Source organism: Phocoena sinus, chromosome 3 (assembly GCF_008692025.1).
Source record: "Phocoena sinus isolate mPhoSin1 chromosome 3, mPhoSin1.pri, whole genome shotgun sequence".
NCBI lineage: Eukaryota > Metazoa > Chordata > Mammalia > Artiodactyla > Phocoenidae > Phocoena > Phocoena sinus.
In genome coordinates, this window is record NC_045765.1 from 120,111,936 (window position 1) to 120,136,626 (window position 24,691).

The following is a 24,691-nucleotide window of genomic DNA, read 5'->3' on the forward strand; positions in this document are numbered from 1 at the left end:
TCCCCTCCCTCTTGCGTCTCCCTCCCACCCTCCCAATCCCACCCCTCTAGGTGGTCACAAAGCACCGAGCTGATCTCCCTGTGCTATGCGGCTGTTTCCCACTAGCTATCTATTTTACATTCGGTAGTGTATATATGTCAATGCTACTCTCTCAAGGCCACATACGTTTCATTTCTTGCTATCTCATGTGTAAGTCTAATCTCGGTAACAAGACCATAGGTGTGCCTGGTCGAAGATAAACAAAGTCAGACACTACTTAAAGCGGTAAGGACGGATTTTAATCAGTAATAACCACTGCAATAGGGAGTAAGAGTCCAGCATGGACTCTGTTCGTCTTCGATTGGTACAGAAGTAACCGGGTGTTTTAACAGGAGAATGAGGGAGTAGGGCAGGCAGCAAGCGAGGGCTGGGTCGAGCCAGGGAAGTGAAAAACAGGAAGGGTTAGTCAGTGTAACTGCGATCAGGCCAGCTCTGTCTGCTAGCTGGCAAGGACCGAAGTTTGGATTCTACCTTTCCACAGAGACTGGGAGACAGAGGCCCTATCTGTTGGCATGAACAAATAGTAAAAATTTTTGGTAGCCTGGAGTTTTCTGAGGCAGGCACTTTAAGGGGATTAGGGTCATCCTAAGGATGTGGCCTTGAGCTGTTAGAGACTGTTAGTGTTCTTCGAGTCTTTGTAGGCCAAGGTTGGGGGGCCTAATTGAGAGAGAGGGCTCGGAGGAGCCTGGCGAGGGTTTGGTCAAGGTGAGACTTGGTCAGCCTTCCATTTTTTTGTTACTTCAATAGACCCTAACTCATGTTCATTAACAGATCAGTTTTTGAACTAAGTCTGAACTAACTTTTGAACTTAGCCCATATACTTATATGTCTTCAAACCTTCATACAAGACATAAAGCTCCTTGCCAATAATGGTAAAAGTAATTGCTCTAGTTAGGGGTGACACAGAGTCATATTGCTGAGTGCCTATTCTGACCCCCCAAACTGATTCCATCACTTATTCATGAACTTCAAGCCTCGTGTTCCTCAGCTGTAAAGTAGGGGTAAACTTACGGAGAGGTTCTAAGATTAAAAAAGAAAATACATCATACAATGGGCATTCAATACATATAAACTTAAACAAATAAGAAACACAAAGAGATATGCAACACATGAGAGACGACAAGGTGAGCAAGAAATAAAATTCTGTTATTTGGAACAAATAACAAAATTAGGAAGCGTTTATATGCATATGTGATGAAATGTTTATCGTCCTGTCATGAGTTAGATTTTAGATGTCGTTATTCTTGCACAAGTCTCGTCTGTAGGAATCCTATGAATGTTACAAATTAGAGGGTCTCTTGGCACAACACATGGGATGTTTTATTCCTGCCTGGACCCCCATTAGTGTTAATAGGGAAAAGAGGACAACAGATGGATTCAAGGCAGTCATTAGAAGGCATTAGCATTGTGCCATAGTTGGTAGTGATTACATCAAACTTTACACAAATTCACTTTCTGATGACTACCAAGGGCCTCTAAAAAGTGTGTTGCTGCTACATATTCATGCATCATTTGCTGCCTACAATTTGAGAAAATTAGCATCTGTCAACTGCATTATTCAGCTGCACAGGGTGGAAATTAATGGACAATACCATTCCCTCTTTGTTGTAGGAGAGGTGAGCTTGCCTAGCAATCTGGCTGCTCTATTTTAATACCACATCGAGCTTTTTGTTACAACTGGAACTTTGATCAGCTCTGTGTTCTTCGGAAACACATTGCTAAAATTCCAATATGCCTATTAAAACATTTATTAGATACTGTCTACTGACATAACTAGAAATTTAAAGGCAATAAATAGAGGTCCATATGACAGCTGAAATCTGTTGGCCAGAGTGAAACTAGAATTTGTCAAGCTTCAACCACAGAGCTATGGGTTATTGGAATGGGCTTTTTATACTGGTTATTGTTTCTCCTTTGGTCACAGGGCCTCTACTCAACAGAATAAGTAGAAATATCTCCAGCCATTTATATATGACAATAAGTAGATTACTAAGACTCAGACTGTGACCAGGTCTACCTAGGGTACATATGGTCTTTTTCCTGGAATGGGTTTTCCTTTGTTTTCATCCTGAATTTCAAAATAACAAGAAGCAAGACGTCCATAAAGAGGTCGTCAAATGTGAGATACATGCTTTCAAAGCACCCTTTGAAGCTTAAAGTATCCCTCTGAAGTACGAAAATATCAGGTCAGAAATAGTTTCAGCAGAAATTAAATATAGCCTCTGGAGACCTACTTTGTCATTGAAGAGTAATGGTTCCTGCCTAGATTTAAAAGCTTCTAGTAAAAAAGTTCCATATCACCTGAAATGTAATATAGATTGAGCAGTCAGTCCATGGTCTTACATTTTGGGTTACCTCTCTTTTTTTTTTTTTTACTGTTTTCCCACTTAACATTTTTATTTATTTATTTTATTATTTATGGCTGTGTTGGGTCTTCGTTTCTGTGCGAGGGCTTTCTCTAGTTGTGGCAAGCGGGGGCCACTCTTCATCACGGTGCACGGGCCTCTCACTATGGCGGCCTCTCTTGTTGTGGAGCACAGGCTCCAGACGTGCAGGCTCATTAGTTGTGGCTCGCGGGCCTAGTTGCTCCGCGGCATGTGGGATCTTCCCAGACCAGGGCTCAAACCCGTGTCCCATGCATTGGCAGGCGGGTTCTCAACCACTGCGCCACCAGGGAAGCCCTGGGTTACCTCTCTTGACTACAAACAGGACATCAAAGACAACAGAAGACTCAGGAACTACGTAACAAAGCAGTGCTCAGAAAGGGTTTCTGGTGCTCAGTTATACAGAAGAACTCTGGGAAAGCTTGTTTATCCCTCTAAGGTCGCCACCGGGAAGAAAGGGTAGCTGAGGTGGTCCACGTGTTGCCCTCAAGGGTTCTGGTGAGCGAGGGGGGCCCACAGGAGGGAGGGAAATAGAATGGTGCCAGCATCACGGAGGCAAGGGGCTAGGGACAGAAAGAACAATGGGCAGCTGGCACTGTGCTGGTGCCGTATGCTCACATCTCTCATCTGTTAGCTTTACCTTTGGGCTACCAGGCTGCTGCTGACCTGAGCATCTACTGAAGCTCTCACAGCAGCCCCCAGAAAGTTCACATCCACCACTAAAGTGGGAGGAGGGCCATTCCCACCACTTTACCTTCCCCACTGCCTACTAAAACCTCCCTTGCTTAATTCCACTTTTGGGTCTATACACAAACAAAGTGGAAGCAGGGACTGGAACAGATATTTGTACACCCGTGTTCATAGCAGCATTATTCACAATAGTCCAAAGATGAAAACAACCCTACTGTCCACTGATGGATGAATACATAAACAAAATGCGGCGTATACAAACCAATGGAATACGATTCAGCCTGTGAAAGGAAGGAAATTGACACACGGACGAACCTTGAAGAAGTACTAAGTGAAATAAGCCAGACACAAAAGAACTCATGTCATATGATTCCACTTATATGAGGTTCCTGGAATAGTCAAATTCATTGAGATAGAAAGTTTAACAGTGGTTACTGGAGGGCTGGGGAGAGGGGGGAATGAGGCGTTATTGTTTAATGGGTACAGAGTTTCAGTTTGAGATGATGAAAAAGTTCTGGAGGTGGATAATGGTGATGGTTATACAACAATACGAATGTACTTAATGCCACTGAATTGTATACTTAAAATACAATAAAGTACAAATGGTTAAAATAGTAAATTTTGTCATGTATATTTTCATACACACACACACATATCCTCCCTTGCTTAGCCAAAACCACCATACCTTCTATAGGAAAAAATGAGGGAGTCCTTTTTGTTGTCCAAAGGAGGTATCCACAGTGAACTACACCAGCACCCGCTTTCACAAATTATACTCAAATTATACTTAAGTCCTCCAAATCATTCACAAGTCAGAGAAACTGAGTTTTTCAAGACCCCTCCAAACTTTCAAAATGGAGAAAGCTTAAAGACGGTGATAAGTCACTGGCAGAATCCAGGCAGAATCCATGAGTCGGCAGCCATCACCCTACAGTGTACTCCATCATCATGAAGATATTCCTCTTTCATGCCCCATTGCTCAGCTCTAAACATCGGTTCCCTCATCATAGTGACTGTCGTGCTCACAGGCAATCACAGCCTCCCTTTATTCATCTTCAACTGTGCTACTACAACACAGAGACACGGTCCCTTTCATCTTCCCTCTCACATGGGTGACTGACTTCCAATTTCTTGTCCCCACCGCAAAAGAATAACTATACCTAGACAGCATCGACAATGCTGCTGAATCATTCTTCTTAATGGCATAAATAAATATAATTAGAGAAACCAACAGATTTGTGACCAGGGAGAGCTGAAGTTCACTGACTCTTATATTGAGCTGCTATTCTAGCCTTAAAAGAAAACGTGGTGTGTGTTGACTCACACAAAAAAAGTCCAAAGCGTAGGCTTGACCCCACGTCCTTGAAGGCATCACTGCCTACCAGCCAGGGATCTCCAACTGACAAGGAAACTGAAAGATGAATGGAGAGAGGACACATGCCTTTAGGGAGGTTGGCTGTCAGAGCACAGTGACACCAATGGGGTATCAAGGTCTGAATCAAATTAATCGCCCTGTGCAGCAGTCTCTAAACTGTTTTGCCGCTAGACTCAACTCCACCAGAGATACCCAATTTCACTTCTTAGAATATTAGCGGCAGCATTCTATATTTAACATAGAATGGCAAGGCAATATTACTAACCACAAGGGCCTGAGGACAAAGTTAGGGGGATGCTTCAAAAGGAAGCTTGTAGCAAGCAGAGCAAACAGCAGATGCTAACAGTTTAGGGCAATCCCAGACTGACTGGGTCCATGACAATTATTTCACCAAGTCTCTAAAGCCCAATTCCACACCGTGAGAGAGCTAGGGACTGCGGAAAAATACCAGAACAAACATGTCTACCATGCAGAAATCAAAGCCGCTGGACAGACCGCAAGGCTATGGAGCAGCATCTCAAGCTGCCGCTGACACTGTCAACTGCAGCTTTAAATCAAAAGTAACATTCAGAGTGAAATGCGCCAAGATGATTCAACGGGATAGTGGTCTCTTTACCCTCAATTACAGAGAGCCACCCTGTTACCCTTGCCATCGAATGACAAAAGGGCAAAAAATGCCAACACGCAGTCTATTTTTAAATGGAAACAATTCAAATCTACACTTACAGAGAAATATATTTGGCCTCTCTTTTCTTTTCCCTTAACTTGTTCTTAAAGAAGAAATATTTCTTCTCACCTACCATGATTACCAAATTCTAATAAGGGAAGATAATAGGATCATATGAGTTAATACACGAGACAGAGCTTAGTAAGCTTCAGTGTTCCTATTATTTTCAGTACATGCACTGCTGCCTTTCGGTATACCAACACCCAGCAACTTCTCCCATTCTGCTATGAGACCCAGCCCTCGCCAGCAAGTCCCTCTTGCACCTAGACCACCAAGGTAGTCTCTCTTCAAGGGGTGATTGTATGGATTTAAAATTCTTATCAACACGTACAGAATGGTTTGGCTCTAAGCTCTAGCTGTACAGACCAAAGGCTAATGTTACAACTTAAAATTGATGTTTAAGGAAGTATTAAGTAGAGCCACTCTAATGAGAACATGGTAACAAGAATCTGACACCAAGCAGGATGTGTGAGTGAGGGCACCAGGGAGCTGGGTGGGGACGGTGTCTAAGCGACACCAGGCACAGGTCAGAGCGAACATGTGCAATCTCGCCTCCCTCCATCCTTGTATTGAAATATAATTCAGCAGAAAGAATTGCTAGACATGTCTAAAGCCCCTGGGAAATGACAGATATTGATGAATGCTGTTGGGAAGATATATGGAAGGAAACGGCAGATAAATAGAACCATTTTTTCTCAGTCATTTTGCGGATATGTGGAGCAGCTGTTAAACTACCTGTCAGTTCCCTGTGCTCTCTTTCTCTGTCTCCTTCCTCACCCCCATGTGCATTCTCTACCCCTTTCTAAACCCTCCCGGAGGACCAGTATCTTGCTCTCTTCAAAATAATCATCAAGCGAGTAGGAGTCATTTCCTCCTCCCCTGTCATAATCTGGCTGCTCAACCCAGTTAGTCCAACCCTTTCCAAAATGTCATTCTTTTTTGTTTGTTTGTTTTGTTTTTATTTATTTATTTATTTATTCCCAAAACGTCATTCTATCCTAACATGTTGGCTGCCCCCTGTGGATCCTGGAAAGACAGCTGACTCTTGAACAACACAGGCTTGAACTGCGCAGGTCCACTTATTTGTGGATTTTTTTCAATGGTCAACACACCAGTACTACACGATGTGGAAGGGTTGAATCCGCAGATATGGAAACACGGATGTGGAGGAACCATGGGTAGGGAGGGCAGGCTTTAAGCTGTTTGCAGATTTTTGACTTCACAGAGGGTTGGCCTCCCCAACCACCTTGTTCAAGGGTTGTTCAAGGGTCAACCGTACGTTCAATTTTTAAACTGCTGAAGTAAAACTGCTGAATTCAAATCCATTACCATTTGGCCCCAGTCACGAGACTCAAATCTAAAATTCAAAGCCTGACAACTACCATGTAGTGGCTCTGTGACCTTGTTAACCTCTTAAGCCTCAGTTTCCCATAAATGCTCTTTAAAAATGGACATGTTTGGGCTTCCCTGGTGGCGCAGTTGTTGAGAGTCCGCCTGCTGATGCAGGGGACACGGGTTCGTGTCCCAGTCCGGGAAGATCCCACATGCCACGGAGCGGCTGGGCCCGTGAGCCATGGCCGCTGAGCCTGCGCGTCCGGAGCCTGTGCTCCGCAACGGGAGAGGCCACAACAATGAGAGGCCCGTGTACCGCGAAAAAAAGAAAAAGAAAATGGACATGATTGATCAACCTCCTGGGGCGACGGTGAGGACGATTTAGGATGTACACAGAGAGCTTGTCATACCATCTGGCAAATAGAAGGCCCACAGTAAACAATGACTTATTATCCCCTCTACTTTCCATTGCTAAACAACTCTTTCTGGCAACAGCACTCCTCCTCGATATCATTCTCAGGCTGGATCAAATACTCTCCAGCTCAGGGCCCTTCGGAGTAAGAGGCTCTCATTCCATTCACCAAGTGGACTCAAGAGCACAGAGTGGGAAACCAGTCAGACAGGGATTTGCACCCTGGTTTCACCATCTATTAGCTGCGAAACCCTTGATAAATTACTTTCCCTCTCTGAGCTTCTATGTCTAGACCTCCAGTGATGATGATCATAGGTAACACACACCAAGTGCCCAGCACCGTGTTGAACACACAGTGTGTGTTCCGTGGTGGCTCAGGTCCCTTCCAGGATGCTTTACCCATTTTGGCATCATTGGCATTGAATCTACAACCAGGGGCGTTACTAGCCTTACCTTCCCCCCCATTAATCACCTGCTTCTATGGGGCTGCCTGCGTATAGGGTGCCATCTATTTCTGTACATAATATGCTTTTCTACATTGCAAACTCAGTGTCAGCTGGGACCGTATCTCATCTGTCTTTGTAGCCCCACATCACAGCCCGCACACAGAAGCTACTGACAGTTTACAGGATCATATACTTATGCCTGTGCCTATTAACTCTCCACTCTGTCTCTCATTTATATTTCTCCCAGGGTTCGGATTTTTTCATTTTTGTTTAGCTCCCCATTGCCTAGAATGTTCAAATGTGGTTCAGTTGTTTGTTTTGTAACCATAGCAATAGTGAAAAAAGGCTCAGCGGCCTTAAACTTGATACAAGAACATCGTATCACTTCTCCTGGCTTTGATTTTCTCTTCTAAAACCCATCTCCAAAAGAGTCTGACTGTGTATATCCAAGGCCAACTGTTTAACCTGAGTACACGTGAGGACAATTTGCACTTAGTATCTTACTTTTTGAAGAAATTATGAATCCTACTCAGCAACGTTCTTTTGCCCACTAAGATGCTTTGATTGACACACCCAAATGTCACTGGCATCCTGAGATGCTAAACATTTCTGACAACTGCCCTACATCTAAACAGTTAGGACAGAGGCCAAGGAAGAACTGGGGATCAGGAGCTTTCCAAGAGAAACAAAAAGAACAAAGGCAGCCACGGGGGCATAAAATAGACTCCATATGACAGTCGAAGCAGAAATTTCCAGACAAGTCCAAATTTCCTAACAAGTTCTCTAGCTTTATTACAAGGAAACGTCTATGTACAATCTAATTCACTTAACGGTGTATTTCCATATATATCTCTTTGGAATAGTTCCTAGTTTCATGTAAGCTTTTGTTCCAAACAGATTCCAAATTCTTCTTCCGTAATGTCTATGTGTGCCCCCTAAAGGACATATTATTTTTGTCTTAAGAAACCTTTGTTGATACTGATTAATGAATAAACAGGAAATCTAGAACAAAACTATACAATTTTTTTCCCCAAAATACTGCATAGGAGGTCTCCTCCAGCACCTCCAAATGGCAATCTATTAAAATGCCCTATTTCTGGGGTGGGAGATCTCAATCAAGGACTGTATAACCCTTACTAGGAAAGTTAATGTCCACTCTACCTGGTTTAAAAGCAATAAGATCTAGGAACCACTGTTATCCGAACTATAACCCTGTGCCTTGAATTAAGTTCTCACAAATCACTAAGCGCCTTGCAAAACATAACATTGCCCTTGTTTTTAAGAAGAGAAAATTTGAAGCCAAGATTAGCAGCATGATTGCCTCAAGCACTGCCTGGAAATTAATGACCAGTGTAGGGTTGGAGTTCAACCTTGCCATTTCTGGTCTCTGATGTAGCCCCTGACTTCTGAAAGTTCAGACGACATTAAGTAGCCTTGAACTCCAGGATCAGTGCTCATGTCTTAAAGTAACAGTATCACTACGCTACTTAACATTCCTTTTTAGGGAATTCAGTCATGCTTATGAGGAAATCAGTGTGCTCTGGCACTCAGCTAGGGGGCAGGTAGCTATTGGGTTGTTCCAATCATCCTCCAAATAGTCATCTTCAAGATCGAGAGCCTGATTATTTTCTTCTAGCCATTCATTAAATGCATTTAATCTCCTACTATTTAAATCCACCGAGAGCACTATAACCGTTGAAAGAATGGCAGTGGGCATATACACACAGACTTAACACACACCAAAGAGTATCATACGTCAGATCTGCTTATGGTTGTCCACAAAGCTGGTCCTGTCTCCAAGGTGACTGCAGGTAAAGGAGCGGAGGGCGGGGAGCATGAGAAAGGATAGTGTACTAACGTCTGTGTGTAAGACCCCTAGCATCTTGCCCCTCGTGCCATGCATGTACTTGTGAGACAACACGTCTGATAAAGCCTCAGTACAGAAGCCTTCCTGTAGTTACTGATAGAGTTGCCAGATTTCACAGAACTACAGGATGCCTAAATAAACTGGAATGCAAATAAACTGGATTATGTATACCACAAATATTACGTTGTACACGTCAATGCTAAAAATATTATTACCAGTCTCTCTGAAATTATCATTTAACTTAGTGTCATGTATTTTATCTGGCGACCCAATTCACTGAGCACTTAGGATTGGCAGTGCAGGAGGCTTTGCTTTGAGGGTTCAGGGAAAAGGTCCTCAAGGAATTTATAAAGTAGTAAAAGGGATTATAGGTCCACAGATAATAGGAAGTTAAAAGTGATCCATCCTGGAAGAAGAGGACAATGTAAGATGGTAGCAGGAAGGAGAGAGTGAACGTATAGCTGTGGAAGTGACGTGAAGGGGTTTGAGGTGGAATGTGAATGTGTGAATGTGTGAAGAATCATGAGCTTCATCTCGTTGTTTGTGCACCGAACATGGGGGTCTCATTGCTCTGGGTTTGTGCATGTATCACCTACCATCATTTTTATATTACTTATATATACCAGTGCAGCCAAAAGCTAGTAAAATGGAGTCAAAACAAAACAACAACAAAAATGCTTTGCACTGAGACTCCTAGCAAACAAAGCAAAGACAGAAACACAGTGGGATACCCAGCTCTCATTACTTAATAAAAGAAAGAACTCAAATTTGTCAGACCACACAACCTCTTTTTCCTCATTTTGAGCTCAGAGAAATGTGTTTCGGAGGTTTTAATAAAAGGGCGATGACATACATAATTCTCACTGTCGTCTAGAGTAATTTAGGGCAAAAATGCGGGCACCTCCTACATTATGGAACACTAGATAAAAACTGAGGGTGCAATGCTGTGTGTGCACGCATACCTGTGAACACATAATCAAAGTCCATGTATACACTTTACATACATACATGCCTCTCCTTTACAGGGACTTGGAAACTGGGAACTAAGGTACCTTAAGCAAAATTCTTACTCAAGTCTAACTTGGTGCAGTGTTAATAATTTACACAGTGGTCATGACTCCACCTGTATTCTTATTCAGAAAAAGGGAAACAGACGTTTAAATGGTATCATTCTCTCTTTTCAAAGGTTTTACCCATCAGGGATCAAGTCAACAAGGAGTTAAAAAGCAAGGAGTTGGGGGCTTCCCTGGTGGCGCAGTGGTTGAGAGTCCGCCTGCTGATGCAGGGGTCGCGAGTTCTGGGAAGATCCCACACGCCGCGGAGCGGCTGGGCCCTTAAGCCATGGCCACTGAGTCTGCGTGTCTGGAGCCTGTGCTCCGCAACGAAAAAAAAAAAAGCAAGGAGGGGACTTACTTTCAGCTCTCCCTTCAGGCCCTGTTGGGATGCAGGAGACTGAGACAGTACTGTCAAAAAACAGAGAAATGATCTGGCTAGGCAGACACAAGAAAATAAATTTAGCCCTGACAATATGCATTGATTAAGTACTTGAATGACAATGGAACATGACAATGACAAATGCAGGCTACCACCACCAGAGTCATTAATACATCAGAAACACTAATTTTTACCAATCTTTAAACATCCCGGTTGGTGGCATTTGCATTTCTTTGCCTACTCTTTTTTGCTGCGGAGATGACAAAAAAGTCAGCTTCATTTTCAGTTTCCATCCAGGAAATAAAAAAAAAAAAAAGTCTACATTCCTGATCTTTGATTAGCCCCTGAAAATGAGTTTTATTTTTAATTTTTTTTAATGTATGCTTTTTTTTTTAAATTTTATTTATTTTTGCCTGTGTTGAGTCCTTGTTGCTGCGTGTGGACTTTTCTCTAGTTGCTGTTGTCTTAGATGTGGTGCTCGGGCTTCTCATTGCGGTGGCCTCTCTTATAGTGGAGCATGGGCTCCAGGCACGCGGGCCTCAGCAGTTGTGGCACACGGGCTCAGCTGCTCCACGGCATGTGGGATCCTCCCAGACCAGGGCTCGAACCCATGTACCCTGCACTGGCAGACGGACTCTCAACCACCGCACCACCAGGGAAGCCCTGAAAATGAGTTTTAAACAAGAGATGGATGGCCTGGTGTGCTCAGTTTCAGAGGACAGGACGTCACTGCCAGGCTCCTCTAGGGGAGAAGGTGGGCTTCCTTGCTCAACAGTGGAGAAAGGATGTAAGTGTAAAGGGAGAAAAGGAAGGAAAACCAGCCTCTGCAAAGACTCCCCCATCTCTCGTCTTGGTAGCTAAAAGTATTCACTATGCAAGGTCAAAGGGACCTTGAGAGTATCTGGTCCAACGCACTCATTTTACAAATTAGGAAACTGAGAACCAGAAATGAAGGCATAGCTACTTAGCGGTTGACTTGGGACAAGAATCTGGGCCTCAGATCCCCACTTCAGGCCCTGCTCATTACACCTCGAAAAATCAGTACAGGAGTTGTCGCGACGCTATCCCCACCCAGACAAGTCACTTGCTTTCCCATCTTTAAACCCCATTCAGTGTAACTCAGGTATTGCATTCTCCTTCGGATCTGCATCCCCCCCAGTCACTGTTTTCCAGAGGACTTATGTGTGGTCCAATGTACTGATTCCAGTACATGTGCAGTTAGCACCCACATGCACCTCTGTGCAGCCGCACTGCAGTTGGATTGTATACAAGGAAATGTCACCACGAGAGCCGGCTACCTATGTCCAACTTCCTACATGGGTTCCAGTGTGGCAGGAAATGGCAGCACCCACCATCTTCCTTGCCTTCCCCGAACCTCACCTCCCCTTCCCCAATAACTCAAAGAGCGCTATAGGTGGGATTTAATAAATAATTGATACTAATTTCCCATTATTTAAATTCATGTTTCATATTCTTACCTGTAAATACAATCAGTTCAACTTTTGTGGCTTTCTCATTTATGCTGAAGAGTCACAGGGATCTAAAACCACGTCTCTCTTAAAGACGATACATATACAAAACTGAGAAGACAAGCTCGGAACCAGCATGCTTTTCAGAACCTACAAGTACACAACGCATGAAGGAGAGGAAAACCACGCCCTGCATACCCAGGCCTCGGTCTATCCTATCAGCATTAAACAGATCTTCAGGGAAGTACTAGGAAAAAAATGGGGAGAAAAGAAGGAAAATGATTATGCTCCTTAAAAAATTTAACCCCTTGAAAAAATGCTTAAAAAGAAAACCTGAAATCAGTTTTCTATTCTAAATAAAATTTCAAGAACAGATTTTTGAGATATGGATTCAATAAACTCATTTTTTTCAATCAGGAATAACAGAAGTCCATTATTTATAGAATCACCCTAGAACACAAGAAATAAGGGGGAGAGACAAAGAGAAAGAGAAACAGAGAAAACTGGAGAGAGAAAAACTGTTTTGGGGATCCTAATATTCATACACCTTTGTTTTGTTTCTATTAAGTTTCTTCTTCAGCCTAATCGGTATAGAGAACTTCCTTATATATCTGGACACATACGACCTTTAAATTAATGCCAGCAAAAACTTTAAATGACCACTAGACACTCTCTTCTTTGGGGTACTTGGAAGAATTTCAGTCACTGGGTTTGATCACATCCAACATACCCAGCCTAAGGTCAAGAAGGCCAACTCAGGGCTTCCCTGGTGGCGCAGTGGTTGAGAGTCTGCCTGCTAATGCAGGGGACACGGGTTCATGCCCCGGTCTGGGAAGATACCACATGCCGCGGAGCGGCTGGGCCCGTGAGCCATGGCCGCTGAGCCTGTGCGTCCGGAGCCTGTGCTCTGCAACGGGAGAAGGCTAACTTATTTTGCAGGTGATAATGGTTTAGCTGTATGCAACTGATGTTCCTACCCTAGCAGTCTTGAAATTCTGTATCACAATGATTTAAGGCCCAAGTTACCTTTTGCCTCGCAGAAGGTGCTTCAGGAAACTTAAATCAGGTCTTCCAGCAACAACACCTTCTTAATGAACACTCAGGACTAATTTTAAGTCCTTCAAATTCTATCTGGTACAGAAGTGAAAAACGGATTTCTGAAGAGCCGGACTCGCTGATGTAGCACGGCTCCCAGCGCTCTCTGGAGCTCATGCACACATCAAAGCAAACACCCCAGTCGCTCATCTGACTCTCAGTATAAGAGCAGCACATTCCAGTCCTCATGTCTTCATTTAGACTCTTTCCTTGATTCTCCTCTCATGCCTGACATCACCTCCTGGGATGCTTTTATTGGTGTCAAATGTCTGAAGGAGAGATTTGAGCTTCAAATAGGACTCTGCAGCCCGGCTCTGAACAAGGTGACCACTTGGCAATTCCCAAGCAGCAGGTGATCAGGGGCCTGGGAACCACCAAGTGATGCTCCCCCGTCAGTGGGAGCAATGACTCATGGGTAAGCCATCTGCATGGGCCATGAGCTACAGCAGAGGGCCCCCGGACAGACAGCCACTGGGAGGCAGCATCTGCCAAAGAAGCTGGCTAGCAGCTGCATGCCCCATTAAGGCAGAGTCTCAGGAGATCCTCCTACCCTGACAAGGAGATACCACAGACACAAAATACATCTACATTGCCATCTTCTAATTAGGACACAGGACATAGGAACAGTGAAGACAGCAAGTAGGTTTAAAGGCTACTTAAAATCATGCACCTTCACCAGGAAGAAGATGCTCATGGATTTGCCTCTTGATCGCTTGGTGACTCAGAAAAAATAGGTAGAGACACTCTGCAGACTCATAAACCACTGTGGAGGAAGTACACGATGTTACAAGTCCTAAAAGAACACTAAAGCCACGTAAAAGAATTCCTGCCCCCAGTTATATGCCCTCAGCGTAGAAAATTTGTAAGTATTGAGAAACAGTAAAACAAATAGAAGCCAGACGTTTTTAAGCCAGTAAAATCCTAAGTGCGAATTATCTAGGTTCTTTTCCCTGTTGGCCCAAAGCCAAGAATCCAAACTGACAGCATCATTGTCTTTACAACAACTGTAAAGACCTTTACCTTTTAAAAGTTCTAAAACTTGCCAGATTTCAAAAGTATGAACATATCGGTCATCCTTCGTGGGCTGGTTAAGTCGAACAGCCCGCCCACTGCTCGGTCCACAGCCCCACCACACTTCCAAGCTCCCATGGGCTTTGGCTCTACCCCTGGAGAATCCCACGCTGGGCACCAAAACCCCCTGACTCTTACACAGCTCAGCTCCACCCTCCCCATGGCTCTCCTGAGTTGACCCTGGACCAGGTCCCTCTGCTATATTCTGTGGAACTGATGTTCCCAGTTCACAAATTTCCCTGGTGTCTTAACATTTCCCTCAAACATGTACACTGACTTCACTTTCAATTCATGATCACAGACCTTGAATGGGCTGTCAGTGCTTCCAAGAAACCCTACTACATTTATAGTCTGCCTTCCTATTCTCTAAGAACATTTCAGACTTCCTTCTCTAGTCAATTCCCACAGAACCCTCCCGAAGCCCACACAGATATCTCATACTGCAGAGAAGTGAAGCCACTGAATCAATTAAACTTCCTGCTTTTTTATGAAAAGAAAATTTATTAAAATCACTGATCTGGAAAGGGAATATTTTAAAATTAAACTTATTTTGAAGTAACTGTGGGTTCGCATGCAGTTGTAAGAAATAATGCAGAGAGATCCAGGTATCCTTTACCCAGTGTCCCTCAATGCTAACATCTTTCAAAACTATGGTGTACAATCACAACCCCGATAATGACATTGCTACAGTCAAGATACAGAACATTTCCACCATTGCAGAATCCCTCATGTTGCCCGCTCATAGCCACACCTACTTCCTTCCCATGTCCTCCTCCTTAAGTCCTGACAACCACTCATCAGTTCTCTACTTCTGTAATTCTGTCATTTCAAGAATATGATATAGAAATGGAATTACACAGCATGTAACCTCTTGGGGTTTTTTTTTGTTTTGTTTTGTTTTTGTTTTCTAACTCAGCCTAATTCTTTGGAGATTCACCCAGGTTGTCACGTGCATCACCTGCCGTATCAGTAAACAAAGGATGGTGCAGCCATCCAGCCAGCAGCCACTGCAGCTGCCTCCCAACTGTGTACCCTGAGGGAATTCAGGGTGGAGAAAAGCAGGATTCTGGCCCTAGATAGTGAAGGTGCATATCAAAGGAATGATTTCAGAGTCCAGGCTCTTGCATCTTCCCATACACCGAAGAAAAGAAAAGCGCTAAATTCATTTGAGATGTGTGTTTTTCTTTAACTAACAGTAATCTTTGGCTGTCCCTACTACCTGTTTTTGTTGTTGTTGTTTCCGAAAACTGTTAAATATCCTGGCTTCTTCCTTACCTCCTCGCAGCAGTTCCTCAGAGCCATCTGACAGGCTGCCTCCCAGGTTTAAGTCCTCAGCAAGTCCACCGAATAAAACATAGTTCTCAACTTCTAGGTTGTGCTTTTTTTTTTTTTTTTCAGTAGACAATTGGTAGTTTGTTCCTTTTTATTGCTGAGTAGTATTTCATGGTATAGATGTACCTAAACTACCTGCTTTTGCATCCATTTTCTCTTCCTTCCTCCTGTTACAATGAAGGAAGTACCTCTCCCTACAAAGGCCAACCATTTGACATGTGCTCCGGATACCCTGCCAGGTGCTTCCACAGCACTTGACTTCTCTGGTTATCATCTCTTTCTTCTGAACCATCCTCAACACCTTACAAACATGCTTGCCTGGTTCCCACATTACAGTGGTCCCCTCTGACCCCTCATGCCCTTCCAGCTCACACTCGTTTTCTCTAGTCTCTTATAACTGTACAATTTCTCAGAAGAGCTGTCTACACTCTCATCAACACATCAGGTACCTCGAAGTCCTTCATTACTGTTTGCTCCTAAGCCAGTTCACTCTAGCTGCCATCCACACTTCAGCACCTTCCTCCTCAAGGTTTCCAGTGACTTACACTGTTGAATCCAATGGCAACTTCTTAAGATGTCCTCATCTTATTCTCTTAGATGATGCCAATCCTTTCCTTCTCAAAATATGCCTCTTGCTTCTGTTACTGCACAGTCCTCCCTGGACATTCTGATCTAACATGCCCCACAGGCATTTCAGACCTAACATACTGAAAACTAATCACACCCAATTTCTTTATTAAAACCTATTTCTCAGTCTTCCCTGATTTTGTAAATGCCATATTTCCCTTGCCTCTTGTGTAGCTGGACTCAGAGGCCACAGTCCAGCAGGGACCATACTTCCTAGCACTCTCCCAACAGTAGCACCAGCCTTGAATTTGGCTTTGACCATGTGAGAGGATCTTGCCAAACAAATGCGAATGGAAATAAAGTGTGTCTCTTCCAGGATGGGACTTTTAGGAAGTTTTTCTTCTCTGTCCACTTCTACCAGCTGGAAGCAGAATGTGGAGGCCGTAAATAAGAGCCAGAGCAGAAGGTGGAAGGAATGCGGGTCCCTAACTCACCAGGAGGGAGAGAACTGCCTCATAACCCAAAACACTTACATGAGCTAGAAATATGTGACAACTGTGTTAAGCCCCAGAATTATTTTGGTTTGCTCGCTCTAGCACGTGGTATTATCCTAATACACACCATTTTCACATAGGCATTCTTTTGATGGTATTACAAACATGAAGAAATCCAGAGCATATACGAGAGTATTCAGGTGCAATATTTACTGAATACCAAGGCTACCTATAACATAGTTATGTTTCATGTAAATTTGCTTTAATCTAAATTCTGTCAGACTTGCCCACTATGCTAAGGAGGCCCTTAGGATGAGAAACCCATTAAACTCTACACAGCACTTAAACAGAATAGCCTTCAAGTTAATTTTAAAGAAAAGAATGTTTTCTGGCATTGTGTGGTTTGTTTTTCCTTTCCCTCTTGAAGTAAAATTCATTTTGAAATGTGTTTTTTTGAATTTTCAGATGTTATCCCCAACAAGTAGGAAAAATCTCTCAAGTTTTTCCCCCAGATGGAATACGACGATGCTAACAGTTTTAGAAGTTCTAATTTATACTGTCTACAAAGTTGATTTCCTATTATTGTGTGCAAGTGACACACATACAAAGATTCCTCTTTGTTTTACATTCCAAACAACCCAAATATGTTTTGAAAACCACAATTCTCTGCATAAGAAAAGGAAGTCTTCCTTCATTTTCTGCGTGTTAGGACTACAACACACAAACATCACAGCTGTGGAATGCAGGAGTAGGATTCAGCGCAATCATTTTTTTTTTTTAACATCTTTATTGGAGTATAATTGCTTTACAATGGTGTGTTAGTTTCTGCTTTATAGCAAAGTGAATCAGCTATACATATACATATATCCCCATATCTCCTAGGGCAATCATTTGCATATCAAGAAGCCAGGAGTCAAGATCCTGAGGTTCTGCCCTTCATTCTGCAGCTTCCTTGCTGTGAACTGTCAGGCACATTACCACTTAGGCCCAGATTTAAGAATCCGTATGATTTGAATAATGCTTCTATTTCTCATCAGGGGGCTGCAAAGCTCAGTCAATGTTTACACGATGCTTCGGGGTGCCTATTTAGCAAACTGCAGGCCATGAAGATATAAAACATCATCAGCTTCAAAAAAAGAAAAAAAATCCAGGCAGGGATGGGCATGGTGAACACTAGGTCTGTTGTTTAAACGCCAGCCCTGCGTAAAAGGTACTGGTTGTTTTTTCCTCTGATCTAATCCTGTTAGTCATTCAAAATTTTAGTTGAGGAAGAAAATGTCAAAAGTTCCATCAAGGGTTTCTGCATGGTAGAATTATGGGCTTACAGCTTTTTCCTTTATGGTGCTCTGTATTTTCTGAACTGTCCACATGGAACACATATTATTTTCTTTTCTTTTTTTTTTTTTTTTTTTTTTGGCGGTACACGGGCCTCTCACTGTTGTGGCCTCTCCTGTTGCGGAGCACAGGCTCTGGACGCGCAGGCTCAAGCAGCCATGGCTCACGGGCCCAGCCGCTCCGCGGCATGTGGGATCTTCCCGGGCCAGGGCACGAACCCGTGTCCCCTGCATCGGCAGGCGGACTCTCAACCACTGCGCCACCAGGGAAGCCCCATATTACTTTCTTAATTGAAAAATTGGTAAGTGTAAATATTTTCACTCTTTAAGACTGTTTTTAAAGAGAGACGAAAGCTAACTATGTCAGACTGAATTATTGGTGCCAATTCTTTGCTTCCCCCCGGGAGTGTTATAGATCTGCATCTTTGCCAAGGTATCATGGTGGGTGGAGCATGCCTCTGCCCATTGATGCTGGGCTTGGCCATGTGACTTGCTTTGGCCAATGGAAAGTTAGCAGACATGGTGCCAGCAGAGGCTTGAAACCTGCCTGTGCAGGTGGACGTGCACACGCTTGCTCCTGTCTCTTACCAGGAGAACATAATACCTTGGGTAGCTTCTGGCTCAAGGAAGAGGAGAGACACGTGGAGCAGATCTAGACCCAGACTGCATCCTAGAACCAATCACAGCAGAGCCCAGGTTAAATAACCCAAAACCCAGGTGATCCGCAGCCACAGGAGAAAAAAGGGAATATGTACTGTTGTCTGAAAGTGGAACTTTGTGGTTATGTAGCATTATTGTTGTCAACTGGTACACCACCTAATACCACAAAAAAACTCAGGGGCAAAAGCAACTCATGGATTGAATTGCAGGGTATAAAAAGGGCCATGTAGCAACCTTCACTTGCCCAATTATAAAGGGGACCAAGTCAACCATAATCCCAGTTTGAGAAAACTCTTTAGTAGACAGGAGTTGTTTTCCTTCCTCTCATTAAATATATAATTATTTAATTACAATTATATTAAGTCCTATGAAAAGATGAGTCCATTCAACAATGAGATTTCCCATTAAAAATATATTGAGTTTTTCAATGTTAAAATGTATTTTTTCACAACATGATTTAATGTTTATAATTGTTTTCCACTTTATGTGTATAACATATTATGTTTCACCAGTATTCTTTTGCCAGATATCTAGATTTTAGATAATATGCGATTTTAATTATTATAAGTGGTGCTGCTCTAAACATAACTAAAGTTAATTCTCTACACATATTCACGACTATTTCCTTGCGATGAAATCTGAGGAACAGAATGGCTGGATTAAGGAATATGTAAATTTTAAAGTTTTTACTATGTCTTAATTGTCTAGTTTTAATTTACTATTGTAATTAATGGACCAGGATCCATACAGATTGAGTCAGCCCCAGATATTAACTGAGCACAAATTTTCCAATTAATTGAAAAAAAAAATTACTCGAACTAATCCTGCTGGAATATATTGAAAACCTATTGGGTACCAGCTGTACTAGGCACAGTGTAGTGGCCACAAGTACAGACTGTGGAGCCACAACACCTGGGTTCAAATCTTGGCTCTGCTGTTTCTGAGCATCGTGACCTGTCTGTGCCTCAGTGTTCTCATGTGTAAAATGGGTATAAGAGTGCCTCCCTCATAAGTGCACAGAGATGTTGTAAGGATTAAATAAGTCAATAAATGTAATTCCCTAAAAGCTGTGCCTGCCACATAGTAAAGTCTTCGTGTCAGCTGTCATTAGGGATGAATAGATGAAAAGGTCACAGACCTTCCTCTCAAAGACCTAAGAGTTTAGTGAAACTTATAAAGGCTAATTGGGTGGCAAAATTTTCAAAATATAAATTAAGCCTTCACATAGTCTTTGTTTCAAAGAAAACAGTAGAAAACTGCTAAAGGAAAACAAACCTTGGAATAAAACAAAGTTAAACAATAGGAAGGCGGCTGGTCTTAAAGTTACAGCAACTATCAGGCACAAACTTATGACGTCAAAACCAGTTTGACATAAGTTTAGCGACAAGGTCTATTCCAAGGAAAGATCATATGTGATTATTTACAGTTGCCTAAAACTAGTGGAAACCATGTTTCTTAATGATCAGGAATGATGCTTTCTTCTCGCTGCTCTAACACCTGATACTAGCACAGTGCCTGACACAAAGCAGAAACTCAGTTGATAAGGGTTTCAAACTGATGTTCACAAGACCAAGTTATCCATAAACTGCAAATATCCTAAATTCAATTTGTTATGCACCAATACTAATAGCCACCATTACTGGGCTAACTGCTTTGTATGTGTTACTTCATTAAATCCTCAGCTAAGCTATGTAGAAGACCAACTAAGAATGTTTTCTTCATATTCCAAAATCACTTTCAAGCTACTGTTTTTTAAAACAGGCTGATGTTCAAGAGATTTTTTTTAAAAAGCTCTCCTAAGGAGGATTAAACATTTTTGACAATTATCTGACCAAAAATTAATTAACTAAAATAATTTTGTCTCAAGCTAAATTGTAAAAGGTTAGCTAGAATTGCTAGAGCTGCTGAGATTTTGAAATGGGAATCAAGTTCAGCTTTTCTTTTTTATTTTTTAAAGGTAAAGGCCAAATTTCATGTTTCTGGTCATATATCTGCATCAAGTGCTATACCTTTGCATTATTTTAAAGTTTTAAGTAAACGGATTTAGCAAAAATTGGAGCAACCATTACTCCCCCCCTCCTATTGGTCAAAAAGTTTAACCAAAGTAAGTAAATTCCCTAAGTGAAATTAGTAAGTAAGGGGTGAGCCTTTTAACGGTTAAGATTTAATTTCTCCTGCTAAAAAACTAAGGGTTAGACTAAATCTTTAGGATCTCCTACTTAAAAAAGCAAATATTCTGCATTTATAGAAATGAAAGCAAAGGAAAATGTCCTAACAAGCATTAAAAGAACATCAGTAAAACTCAAGTGTGAATATTTGCCCTAATTTTAATGAAGTGCAGCCATTTTTTGATGAATTTTTTCCCCTTGGCCTAAAGTCAGCTTCACCCTACACCTCAGCAGTGTGCCACAGTGGGTCACATGTTCTAGACTCTGCGCTGATCATGGTACAGAAGCACTTCTGCTCCCAGAAATTTCATCTCCAAAAAGTCAAAATCCCTAATTCTCCAAAAAAATGAAGAACTCAACTTGTTCTCCAGGTCATTTATGAACTGGCAGACAAGACTGTCATACGTGGAGAAAACTTTATTGTTAAAAAACAATAAAGTTTCTCTAAAATATTTACATTTAGAGGAAAAAGCTCTCAGAATGAAAAAACAGAAATCTAACCTTCAGTGATTTAAAATTAAGTTTAATAACATGAAAATTTATACGGGAAATTATTTTTTAAAAAAACATGCTTTAAGTTATTTTAATTTGGCTATCTTTCAAGCCAATAAAAGTTATCTATAGATTTTCTAGATTTTAATTTTTTAAGTAATTACATTTTCACAACACAATTTAAACATGGGTGAAAGGAAAAAAATGGGTGCAAAATTTAAACAAGCACTTCACAAAAGGAGAAATATGAATGTCCAATGAGCACATGAAAAGATGTCTGACATCATTCAGTCATCAAGAAAATACAAATTAAAAACAGAAAGTGATACGACTACTAACCCATTTAAATGGCTAGAATTTAAAAAAACTGGCAATACCACAGATGGCCAAGGATGCAGAGCAATTAGTTCATTCACCTGTTGCTGGTGGGAATGTAAAATGGTACCCTTTTGGAAACAGTTTGGCGGTTTCTTATGAGGTTCAACATACACTATGGATACACCTAACAACATAGATGCGTCTTAAAAACAAACTGAGCGAAAGAAGCCAGACACAAAAAAGCATGCAATGTATGATTCCATTAGTATAAAATTCTTAAGATAAATCTAATCTATAGTGACGAACAGCAGCTCGGGGGGTGCCTAGGCCCAAAGAAGGGGCAAGGGAACATGTTATAGCTTGACTTTGGTGGTAATTACACTGGGGTGTAAATTCGCTAAAACCCATCCACATGTACACTTAGAATGGGTACGTTTTATTTTATGTAAATTATACTTCAGTTAAGTTTACTAATATAATCCTCAATTTAATGGCTCTCTGAATTGGATTAGGTTGTACCAAATGGTCTGTGGAGGGGCAGGTACATTCTAAGGGGCTGATTTTCACACAGGGAACTCCACTGTCATTGGTGACACACTACAGTTGTCCCCACCTATCCACGGGGATTGGTTTTAGGACTCTCACAGATGTTCAAGTCCCTTATATAAAATGGCACCGTATTTGTTTATCAACTATGCATGTACTCCCGGATACTTTAAGTCATCTTTAGATTACTCATAATACCTAATACAACGTAAATGCTGTGTAGATAGTTGCCAGCAGAGGGCAAATTCAAGTTTTGCTTTAGGGAACTTTCCGGAATTTTTTTTTTTTTTTTTAATATTTTCCACCTGTAGGTGGTTGAATCTGTGGATGTGGAACCCGTGGATACAGAGGGCCAAGTGTACTGTATAAATGTAACCCCCTCTCTTAAACAAGTCACCCATGCGACTCACCAGTCAGAGCACCCCCCAGGCTTCCCCGCCGCAGCTGTCTTCCATCCTCACTCAGCTGTCTTTTAAACTTCAGCGACTTGCCAGGGCCGGAAGCCACGTCTGGGTTGCTGCATTTCCGAAATGGCATGGGCGGAGGGGATAGTATGTGGTCAAGCTGCAGAGAGAAGGACAGTGACATCACTTCCTGGGGATGCTCTCAACCAGAATGAAAGACACCACACCCCTCCCCACCAGGCATACTTTCTTCCCTCTTTTCCTTCTCTAAATCCCTCTCTCCTAACACCGTTTTGAATTTGGCTGGTTTAGAGACTTCAGGGTTCCACTGTTGGGTCTTCCATCTGAAAAAGTATCTGGCTTGCTGCAAAACCTCCACTGCTGTGTTTTTCAAGCGAATCAGTGGGTCATGGCGTATTAGTGGATCATGAAATCAAGTTTAGTAGATGGTGACCAGCAGAACAGAAATTATCAGAGTCCAATGAAGGAAGGAAAAGAATCATTTCATGAAATGGTTAAGTTACACATGTATGTGTGTGTATCCAGAGTCATTATGTAAAATATATCTTTCTGTGGGCCATGATCCTCCTAAAAAAAATGAAGAATATCGCTCTATAGATTCTACAGAGAATCCATAGATCACTTTAGTTGTTCACAAAAGAAAATTCACAAGCTTTCGGTACTCACAAATATACGTAGGGAAGGGAACTTTCTAAGCACCACAGCCCTTAATGGAAATTAATATGTCCTGATACCACTTCATAGCTTTTTAAAAGAAAACCTGTCACAAGAGTCATAGAAACCAAAGTCACTTCAAAAGACAGCTTTCTACAAAAGAATCCCTGTGTCACAACACTTATTTCAATATCTGTCCTGCTTTCAGAAGAAAACCTCTCATACCTGAATAGGGCCCTATGTTTTAAAATGTTCTCCTTCAGGTAGGTATATATGCGTGTATATGTGTCTAGATAGTTATTAAAGACAAAAATATTAATGTGCACGTGCATATACCCAGATAGCTATTAAGAATAAAAATGAAGTACAAAAAATATTCATGGATATTCCAACTGCCACAGAGAAGAGCCAGCTTCATAGAAATTTAAAAACAAACAAGAGTTGGGTAACACTGCTCAAAGCTAGGCATTTTTAGGGATGCTTCACTGAGATTTGTTTTGTTTTCCTGGGTAGGAAGAAGGTCATCTGCTTATACCTGTCAGAATTTTTTCAGATTAAGACTCTCATGGGTGCATTTACAGGAAAAGGAAATTCATGGATGAAGTCATCTATGTGTCTGTCTATGCCATGCAGCATATTCAAACCCATGGCACAAAAAGAAATCTGACCTTGCCTATGAGTAACTCCTCTCAAGCCAGTTGAAATGAAATAGACTACGCTCACTCAGCTGTTACATGATGTCAACTCTCCCCCAAGCTCAGCTGTATTCATTAGTAACACAGAACAGCTGGATTTCAAGCACTTGTCAATCAGTACCATCTGAAATTCACTGCCAGTCAGTATTTTACTGTATTTCATTGCCACTTAGTAGTTTAGTGAGAGGTCCTCAACAAACTAGAGGCGCATCCACTCCAGGACCTGCCCTGATCAGCAGGGAAAAGGAATTGCAGATTGTACTTCTGGAAGTATTTGTTAGGGCTGCTGTTCATTACATCCGCGTCCTACTTAGAACGGCCTCCAAGAGCGAATTTCTGTCTAGCGTTAGACACTTTGCCCTTAAACCTTACAGACAATGAAATGTAGCAAGGGCACCTTGGACAGTAACACACCAGCTACTAGAAAACGCAGAACCCAGTCAGGGGTCCAAATGCAGTCAGTCCATTACACAACACAGAGGTTAATTTTGCCTCCTTCTTAGCTCTATTTTATGCCCTTACCCCCGTTTTTTTTTCTTTTTTTTTTCTGCCAATATTTTGGGGAAATTTTAAGGAAATTTGAAACAACAGAAAAGTTGTAAGATTAGTATAATAAAAACCATGTTCCCTTGACCAGTGGTGAATTGTTAACTTCCGCCCATGAC

The 24,691-nt window shown here is 42.0% G+C and overlaps 1 protein-coding gene across 1 annotated transcript in view; it reads right to left on the minus strand.

Annotated features, from left to right (window-relative positions):
- MAST4 (microtubule associated serine/threonine kinase family member 4) overlaps positions 1 to 24,691 on the minus strand; it is a 572,191-nt gene that overhangs the window by 375,764 nt on the left and 171,736 nt on the right. Inside the window, 1 exon segment of the mRNA XM_032627144.1 lies at positions 22,663 to 22,816. Within this exon segment, the coding sequence (XP_032483035.1) occupies positions 22,663 to 22,816 (154 nt within the window).